The sequence below is a fragment of the Pseudochaenichthys georgianus genome, chromosome 16, assembly GCF_902827115.2.
Source record: "Pseudochaenichthys georgianus chromosome 16, fPseGeo1.2, whole genome shotgun sequence".
In the NCBI taxonomy this organism is placed as follows: Eukaryota; Metazoa; Chordata; class Actinopteri; order Perciformes; family Channichthyidae; genus Pseudochaenichthys; species Pseudochaenichthys georgianus.
The window spans coordinates 33996934-34007395 of NC_047518.2; the positions used below are offsets into that span (position 1 = coordinate 33996934).

Below are 10462 nucleotides of genomic sequence, written 5' to 3' on the forward strand. Positions count from 1 at the left end.
AAATATACTTCAACCACCCAACACAGTAGCTTTCAATAAAAATAAATGCATTAAATAGAGGAAGTGAAAGGAGGTTGCAGGCCTACTGTAGCGAGCCAGATGGAGGGGGAAATAACACCATTTCATCATATAAAACATGTTGGTCCCGGGCAGGCATGATTGAGCATGCAAATTTTGAAAACATTTTAGGTCAAGTGTGAACAACTTCCTTTTTAAATCTTACTTTTACTTTAGGATGGATGGCGTGAGCTACATAACGCTGTAAGAGGATCCTCTGAGGTAAAAACAAGATTATGTTGTTGTCTTTAATATTTTAGATTTCCTCTATTTGACTGCCTATTTTAACTTAAAAGGTGATGTCTGTCTGGAAAGGTTTATCTCTTTACTAAATAACAAAGTGGTATACGGTCTGTGTCCAGAATAAAAATATGAGTTTTTAAAAATGTTGCGTGAATGGGTTATTTTGTACAAGTACAAAATGGCATTTGAAAGTTAAGTATACAGTATACTGTTAAAAACAAAATGCTGACTATTCAATTTACAAAGTGGGGTATTCATAACCATATTCTAACACTCCTGTCGTGTCCGGGTAAAATCTGACTGATTTACTACTTTCATCAATCATACATATTGTGTTTTACGTTTGAATGCTTCAAGGCCTTATGATATGAACAGGCATTTGAAAATATAAAATTGCTGACCACCACTTTTATTGAATTTTTGGTGGTTAAGTCAACTCTATGGGTAAGTTCAGCCAGATAGTATACACACACACAAATTGACAAGCATTTTTTGTGTATTCACTGCAGTTATTCATGTAAACTTGTAGTCGAAAGTGGATAAACAGTTTACTGCTTAAAAGGGTGATAAATAACATTAAGCGGTTTTGTGTTAATGTGAGAGCAGTTAAAACAGACAGGTCAAATTTGACCGGGAACAACAAAGTAAGAACAATTAAAAAAGAGGGCTAATGCTGCTAAATGTGGTGTAGAAAACATAATTTCTTTAAGTTTCCAGCAATCTTAAAACAAGGAAGAAACACTCAAACAATTCAGAAAAAAACCCCTGAAAAAAAGGAAGTACTACAATGTTGCATAGCTCATTTGGATTAAATAAAGAAAATACATTTCAAAAATTGGTTATGTATTGAGATGTACATACAATAATGTACACACGCTTTTTTACAGATATCAAGCTTCAGTAACACAAAACAATGTTTGCTAAGCTATTCGAGTGGTTGGTATTTCTGGCAATAATAAAAGGTAGGATTTTATTTGTATCTCCGATATAATAATATTGTTTGCTTCTCACAACATTTTCATTAAAGTTACTTGAATGACCTGACTTTCATTTATGTGCTCTTACCACCACAGAATTGTCTTGTGTCGATACCTTCTCACTCAAAGATACTGACCTGACAGCCACAGAGGGGTCCTGCATCAAAATCACCTGCAACGTCAATAAAAGGGTTGATGTTGTTGACGCACACTGGTTTTGGATGAAAAATGCAACTTGGAATAAAGATTCTTTCACCGGCCCTGTCATTTACAGCAGTAATAACACAGTGCGTTCTGTCAGTCCAGGCTTTGCAGAAAGAGTTTCATACATCGGCTCTCCATTTTCAAGATGGACAAATTATGGTACACCCTTAGAGGAGTGTAGTATTATAATCTGCAACCTGACCAAAACAGACAGTGGAAACTATTCTTTTAGATATATAGGGAAAGACAAATGGATGACTAAACCGGCATCACCCATCACGGTTACTGGTAATTTCATATGTTTGCCTTACAGTATCTATTTATATATACACATACCAATATAATTATTCTATTAAAACATGAATTTGTATTGTTTTGATTGTAACTTACTAACACTGGATATTCTGTTAATCAACATTTCTTCTGATATTGCCTCTTTCATATTTTCAGAAAATCCATGCCCGATTACTTTTGAGACACCGCCTGCTGTAAACGGAACTACATTGATAACACTGACATGCTCTACTTCAAGTTCATGCCCGTCAACTCTACAAATTCATCCTCAATGGCCAGACTCAACTAAGCAGTCAGAAAAGGATGAAAAACAGAAAAGAATCACAGACACTTTCAATGTCACCTGGCTGGATGATGGGAAGGAATTTTCATGCCAAACACAAGATAACCAAGACAGCTATTTGATCCGCAATATCAGTGTGACTGTTGAATGTAAGTTAATGAAGATAGTTTATTTCATGTCTATTATTAAAGTAGTCGTATATACGCAAAGCCAAGTAAGTGATTTAAAAAAAAAATGCAATCTTTATCTGCTACATCCAACTTTTATGGTGATCATTTTCATAAATTGTAAAAAATATACTGCATATTAGAAATACTGAAAATTAAGAATTTGACAATCTTGTACAATTGAGTTGTTACTACTTTGAAATGCGTATTTTTTACGATCCGAATAAGCTAGATGAACAACTTTGTCATATTCTATTTAGTAGTAATAATACGATTTTTAATGAATAATTCCTTTGACCATCAGATTATGTATTTTTAAGGGTCGAAAAATCAACAACTTTCCTGCTTTTAAAAAAATCAAATAGCTTAGTTGTACTTTAGAAAGTAATATAATGCTTGACTCAGACTCTGGCTTTGATTTTACAACATTTAAAAAACCCTTACCGAGACTGAAATCCTATTGTGCTGGATATTTGTAAACAATGCAAAAGTCCATCTATACTTGCTGGGTGTTGTCTGACTTCTCCTGACTTGTGTTGATACAGATGCTCCAAAAAACACATCGGCTGAAATTAGTCCAAAAGATATTGTGGAAGGACAACATGTGACTCTAAGATGCTCCGCCAAAGGAAATCCTGACCCCACCTTTACCTGGTACAAAAATAAAAAAGCAGGAGGTGTAAAAGTTGCAGTATGGGACATCCCATCAATTGGAGAGTCTTGGGATGGAGAATACCATTGTGAAGCCATAAACAACCATGGTACAATAACATCGAATTTTGTCAGAATTAATGTCACATGTAAGTATTTACTAGATTTATTCTATAATTGAATATATATTTTAAATGCGTTTCTGAACACCTGAACACCTGAAGTCTGCAGCATTCTTAGTGTATTATCCATGTATATTAACCAAAATAAACATTGAAATCTTATGTTTCAGATAAGCCTGAAGTTGAGGTTGTGTCCTCAACTTCTGAAGTTAAACAAGGAGATAAACTGACCTTGAAATGTAATGTGAAAAGAAGCAACCCACAACCCACAACCTATGAATGGTCAACAAATGGGAGCACTATTGATGGGCAGAGGACACAGCTGTATGTTGTTGAAAGAATCAAGCCTGAGGACAAAGGCAGCTACACATGTAGAGCCACTAACACTGTGGGGACTGTAACATCGAAGCCTCTTCAAATTATTGTTAAATGTAATTAGCACCGCTCCTTTTGCTGTATGTATATCAAACCGTTTTGATATATATGATGGCAGGAAATAAATCCACTGACTATTTGTAGAAAGTATACTAAAAATATATTTCATGTTCCAGACGGCCCGAGGAAGACAACCATCAGTAACCATGGTATAAAAGAGGATCCATATGTGGGAGTCGGTAGCTCCATTAAATTCCAATGCAACACTGATGCCAATCCTGCACCAATGAGATACTCCTGGTACCGAGACAACAAGAATAAACAGATTGACTCCTCACAGTGGACGTCCAGGACAACTGATAAAAACACACTGTTTTTGAACAAAGTGCAAAGATCAGATGAAGCATGTTACATGTGCAATGCAACCAACCTCATCAGCACAGGGGAGAATAGTGAACCGAAGTGCATACAAGTACTGTGTAAGTAATTGTGTTTTGCTCAAAATGAACTGTGATGTTTAAGTTTCTCTGACATATTTATTCGTATCATTTGTATTACATTGTTGATGCAGCTCGCAGCATAACCCTGATCGTTCTGAAGCTAGCTTTTCAAAAGCAATTTGCTTGTGCAGAAATACCTGAAAAAGCAGTAGAACATACTTTTAACAAATCTGAATTATGGTGTAGGCTTTTTTGGCCTCCCGTTGATCTTTTTCTCGAAATCTGGCCAGAACAAGTATACAGTACAGCACCTGTTCAGGGTCTGCTCCTGTTATATCATGCAACATTTAGAAACATTAATGATCCTTCTGAAAATCATGCTGCTCTTCCGTCTCTACAGATGCTCCCACATCTCTCAAGCTGTCTATGGATGCTGAGGTCAGAGAAGGTCAGCTCATCACCATCAACTGCATTGTTGAAAGCTTTCCACCGTCACAGCTCACCTTGACCATGACTCCTACATCAACTCCTCAGCCTTCAGAAAGGCATTTCTCTGAAGCTGCAAATGATTGGCCCCCTAACACTCTTCAACACAAATGTAATGTAACTTCAGCCCACACAGGCGATTATATTTGCACTGCCACGAACAGTCAAGGCTCAACCAAAAGCGAACAAAGGACGCTGGTTGTGAAATGTGAGTGACTTATCGAGACATTTTTTGTATATATTTGTATTACCATATCATCGTAACTTAACATTAAGTTTGATCCGACACCTGTCTTTCTCTTTTACTACATTTTGGCGATTGCAGATTCTCCAAAAGATGTGACCATAAGAGCTGAGCCTGCCTTTATTGTGACTGAAAACAAGTCGTTGACGCTGCATTGCAATGCCAAGTCCCACCCACCAGCAACCTCTTTCACCTGGATGAAGATGACTGATGGAAAGAGTAAAATCATCTGGAGGACTCACACCTTCAGTCTGAAGTCTGTCAGTTATTCAGACAGCGGATCGTACAGATGTACAGCCGGTAACGAAATTGGAGCTGGAGACTCACTGCAGGCTGATGTTAAAGTAAACTGTGAGTACAATAGCGCAATCAAGATTATATAGAAAAAATAGGAGTATTGTAAATTCAGATAAGCATGTCTAAGAGTCAACTAAATGGATTCAAAACCTGATAAGAATAAGACACAGAAAAGAAAGATAACACAAAAACATTTACATTTTAAGTGTTTGATACAATATACCCTTAACTATTATAGGCCATAATTCTTACTAATAAAACATGTGAAGCATCTTTCTTCTTATGTCCAACATCGGGTAACAAAGGACTTATGCAACCGTGAAAGTGGCAGCTTAAAGGTGGGGTAGGTAATGTTGGAGAAACCAGCTCGAGTGCGCTAGAATTTGAAAATACACTACAGCTGGAAAAAATCTGCCACTTCCTTACAGAGCCCCTCCTCCAACACACACGAACGTGCACATGACCAATGAGGGCACGAGATAAGTTTGTGCACAGATGGAAGGCTGACAGGCAGGTAGGCCATCCAGTTACTTTAGCCGGGATGATTGGTCGTGCTTTTTACAGCGCCACGGCTTCCACAGATGACATTTGTTATGGATTTTTTGTCAAAGCACTTTAGATATTCATTGCTATCGGGATGTTAAGAGCATTCCATGGAATATAACAAAAAGTGTATCTCGAGCCGGTTTCTCAAACTTACCTACCCCACCTTTAAGTGGTCGTTCTAACACAGATTGTAATGTTCAGACAAAATAAGGAAGTCATTTCAGTGATGGATGTTAAAGGTATCCAGTGGAGATTTATGAAGTCATAATTACATTCGCATAACCTCTACCAGCTGTCAATAGATTAAGTAACATGGAGCATAGCAGGGATGTGCATTGTGTCTAAGCGTGATTTAAAGAGTAATTTTAAATGTGACATTAACACTTTTTCTACAAATCTGCACATTTTGGAAATGACCACTGAGGGGCACCAAAGATGTAAAGTTCTACACAGTGGCTTCACATTGTCTTCAGTCGTGTGCCTTGATCCTTGTTTGCCCTTTTTTCATTTTGTCCTAAATTTCACCTAGATGCTCCAAAACACACAAAGATCCTGAGAGCAGAAGACGGGACTCGCTCTGTGACGCTGAGCTGCAGCAGTCACAGCTATCCCCCAGTTATACAATATTTATGGTACAAAGAGAACACGGGAGAAAAGGACGTCAAAGTGCATGACCGTCAGAACTACACTGTGTATTCAGATCAACCTGGAGTCTACTACTGCATCGCGAAAAATAAAATAAATCAGATTCAGTCCTCTGAAAAGATCCATCTGTTTGACCGTGAGTGAGTTTTAATGCAATGTTTCTTTATGCTAATTGTTCATACTGGAAATGTGTTGGTTATGGAAATCAGACTTGCCAGAGTACACTTATTCCTCTAAATAATCGCAACAGTTTGTCAGCATGGCTCTTGTTCAAATACATATATTTGTACATATACTGTATGTATACACATTTCTCTTCTATCCACAGGAAGCTGGATGAAGGTCCTGTTTATCTTTTTTTCCCTTATAACCCTGATCCTAAGTTTGACAATTGTCTTCGTCTACAGGTAAAGTATGAAAGCAATTACATTTTTAGGATGTTTTGGCACGTTTAACTGGCATTTAAAACAACTGCCGTTTCACTTCGTTTTCAGAAAAAAGAAGAAGACATCAATTCAACAAGGATCTACAAACACACTGCCCTGTATTGGGTTTCTGGTGATGAATCATTTGAACAACCTTTTCTTTACTCCTTTATTGTACAGATCTAGACAATAATGATTAATGATTGCTACAGCTAGTCGTTTTGGCAAGGAAAAGTCCCAGGCTCTTCTAAAAATGCAACATACAATATGTGTAAGATATAAAACAATACAAACACAAGTATGCAAGAAGAAACAGTAAATGTGCCAGTAAACGCAAAACGAAGTAAACATTATACACAGATAAATAACAACAGGATGTACTGTGCAGTGGGATAAAATACTGCTTATTTTAAAAATGTATAAATATGTGAGATGTAAACGGATGTGAAAATATCATGGTGACTTAACTCTTGTGTGTGTGTGGGTGGAAACACACTCAGGGATGGCGGATGGGCCCCAGGGTGAGAAATCGGATAAACGAGCCCAGCATGGCGGAGCCTTTCAGGAGCAGAGATGACTTACTGCCAGAACAGCCGCGCCGTCCAAAGGCCCAACGGTGCCAGCCGAGTCCAGAATGCGCGTAAGACAGCAGACACACACACACACACACACACACACACACACACACACACACACACACACACACACACACACACACACACACACACACACACACACACACACACACACACACACACACACACACGCACGCACACACACACACACACACACACACACACACACACACACACACACACACACACACACACACACACACACACACACACACACACACACACAGTCCTCACGGGACAAGAGACACTCTGTAGGATCCTGCTGCTCAAGCTAGAAGTAAAGCATTCATTCAAAATCCTTCAGACATGAATGCACAATGAGAGTTTCCCCTGTCATTTATTATAATCAGTCACAACATGTTTTTTTCCCGTTGGTGTTCCAAAGGCCTGCATCTAACATCAACAGTGTTTACAGTTTTCTGAATCTGCCCTCCGAAAAACAAGTGAGTAAAGAAATTCCAGATTCACAACAGCTTCATTAAAACAAAACAAACATAACATAAAACTTATAATGATTCCATCACTTTAAGATCACAAAATACATTACATTATGCTATGCTGTTGCTTTTTGGGGAATTGTATGACTTCTTATGGCATTTTTAATATGATATTTTTTGGACATTTCCTATGCCATACAGAACCTGTCGTTTTTATGACATTTTTAAGGACATTTTTACAAGACTCACTGTATTTTTTTCTGACTTAACATTGACCTTTGTGTTTTATTCACTTTATCAAATACTATACAATGACATGTTATGGCATACAATTTTGACATAACACAATTTGAATTATGACATTTATACCTTCTGACAATTTTTGTTTAGCACTTACACAAAAAATCCCTTCCATTGATTAAGCTGTTGCTTTGCACGCTGAAATATTACTCTGTCCTCACTGTTTTTCAGAATAGTAATCATTCAGTATTTAGTATAGTAGAGCATGAATGACCTGATGACCTACATTTTAAAGCATGAATGAACTGATTCAGTACTAGTGTTCATTCAATGATCTGTCTTCAGTCTGAATCTGCTCAGGGTCCTTCTGCACAAAGTCCAATCAGACAGCAAGGTGGACACACACAGGATGATTCTCTCAACTACGCGTCTTTGCACTTTGGAAATAAGCAACAGTGAGATTATATTTTTTAACATATTATACCAGTACAAAAAAAGGTATTGTTGCATGGCAAATGTATGATGTTTTTTTTTCCTGTAGAAACAAACAGGCAGAAGAGGAAGTGTATGCTATTGTAAAGCAAGACAAAAAGGTAATTTTCCTTGTGTTTGGGGTAAACTATGGTGTATAAATATATAGAAAAGAAGTATGGCATGTATAGTGTCTGTGTGTCCACTTTACTGTAACAAAATGGATGTTTCCTCTTAAGACGTGACTACTTATTAAAATCAAGTAAAACTTTTTTAATTCTTCCGAGGATAAAATGTATGTAGATATTGTTTAGAAAATCCTGATACTGTCAAATGTTATCACACCAATGATCTGGTGACTATATCTGTGTTTTCTTCTAGAATGAAAAGAGACTGCAGGACTACGAGAACATCAGCACAGCACACTCAGCCATATCTCCGAATCCATTGAACGATGACACAGACACCAGTGAGGATGAATTAGAGATCAATTATTCACAGGTGAACTTCAAGGCAAAGACTCAGAGAGCCGCCAGAGACTTGATCAACTCTGAAGAAGAGGAGACGCAGTACTCTCATGTCAAAATCTGAGTTTACATTATCTTATACTGCCATATAGGTTAATCTAATTGTGAAATACAATTTGGATTTCAATGTTTCACTAACTCTCTCTGCTTTGATAAGTGTCCAGTAAGTACCACAATTGTGAGCTTAATCCAAACCCATGAAACCTACAATTAAAAATAAGAACATTTTGTTTAAACTACTGAATTGTAAAATAAAGTATGCAGGGGAAGATGTATATAATAAAAAATAAAAGTAATGACATTTATGACATGGCTTTAAATACCAATCGCAATATTGTGCAGAAGAGGCCTTGTTTCTGAAATATACATGTTCAAACAATGTGCCAAATACATATTGCTCCATTTCATTACACGCTTTGAATTCAGCTCTTGTATAACTGCCAACAAAATGTCTTTGTATTTTGAAAAGAAAATCTATAAAAAAGTCCTGTGTTTCAGCTAACATTTCCCTTAAACGTTGGTATACACTTTTTACCTTAAGGTCTGTGAGACTAAGGTGTCTTCTCTTGTTCCAATTGAGTGTCAGAAACGTTCTCTTCTTCCTCTGCATCTCCTCCAATGCTTCCTCTGGACTGCAGACGCATCTCAGCATACTCCGTCTTTGAGTCCAGGCCTCTAATCTCCCCTTCCCCAGGCTTACCCTTTGAATGGGCCTGCAGTTTAGCAAAGTCCACATTGACGTAATGGAGAGGTTCTTCCTCAACTACTTCTCTCTCTTCCAGAAAAGCTTTAATAGCATAAATCACATCCACTTTTGAAGAGTTGAACTACAGAAAACAAAAGAGTTGCTTTAGTGATTTAGAAAAGGAGGTAGTAGTGCACAATAAGGCCCATTGTTAAACAGAACACTTTTGGGAAATAAGCTTGTTTGAGAGTAAACCAACTTTTTTTAAATGTCATTCAATTATGTTTCTGACATTCTATAGCCCACTTTTTTTTAAATTAAATGCCATTGTGTAATGATGAGATGTCTTTATGGCATAATATACTATGTTTTATTTTTACATATATATGAAAATACTATCCGGTGAATTTATTTTAGAATAAAAATACTATGACATTTTACACATTTTTCATGGCATACTATATTATCAATTAGAAATGTTTTGTAAACTTCATTTTGAAATACTTTTATAAGGACCGGAAGGTACCCATGCGCAGCTGACTTCCGGGTTTTAGGATGTGTCACTGCACCACTCTATTCTGAAATACTTTTATAACATACTATACTGCAACTTTTTACATTCTTTAAGCGCTTTTTTCCACAAATTAAAGTTGGATTTATGACCTTTGGTGCTCTTTTTTTTGTAATGTTATGATTAGTATGTTTATTAATTAGGTTTCATTTTTTCATCTCATGTTACTTTTTTATATACTTTCACTTCTATCTATTGTGTTTTACTACCTTCTTATTTTTTATTATCTTTGCATTATATTTCAGTTTTTATTCATATGAACCATGTTCTAAAGCACTTTGTTCGGCATGCTTTACTGATTACTGACTCTTATTTGTCATGGCATACAAAACAAATACTTTTGAAGGCATTATATACTGTACAGTAGATGACAATGACTTTGTAGAACATACTATATCATGAGTTTTAACTTTCACCGCTGTTTTAAAAGAAAAAAGTAC

The 10462-nt window shown here is 36.7% G+C and overlaps 1 protein-coding gene across 1 annotated transcript; it reads left to right on the top strand.

The window, feature by feature from the left end:
• Positions 1 to 174: 174 nt before the first annotated feature.
• LOC117460543 (B-cell receptor CD22) lies at positions 175 to 10118 on the top strand. Its single transcript, XM_034102027.2, has 17 exons — positions 175 to 279; positions 1188 to 1262; positions 1374 to 1769; positions 1932 to 2207; positions 2771 to 3025; positions 3169 to 3429; positions 3550 to 3852; positions 4214 to 4507; positions 4625 to 4894; positions 5916 to 6167; positions 6360 to 6438; positions 6526 to 6589; positions 6957 to 7096; positions 7477 to 7534; positions 8114 to 8223; positions 8310 to 8361; positions 8621 to 10118. The coding sequence occupies exons 2-17, from the start codon at positions 1214 to 1216 to the stop codon at positions 8828 to 8830; spliced, it is 3069 nt and encodes a 1022-aa protein (XP_033957918.1). The 5' UTR covers positions 175 to 279; positions 1188 to 1213; the 3' UTR covers positions 8831 to 10118.
• The last annotated feature ends 344 nt before the right edge of the window (positions 10119 to 10462 follow it).

Coding starts and splice junctions, on each gene's coding strand:
- LOC117460543 (XM_034102027.2), top strand. CDS start 1,214: ATGTTTGCTAAGCTATTCGAGTGGTTGGTATTTCTGGCAATAATAAAA. Junction 4,508..4,624: donor AAGGACGCTGGTTGTGAAAT/GTGAGTGACTTA, acceptor TGGCGATTGCAG/ATTCTCCAAAAGATGTGACC. Junction 6,168..6,359: donor AAAGATCCATCTGTTTGACC/GTGAGTGAGTTT, acceptor TTCTATCCACAG/GAAGCTGGATGAAGGTCCTG.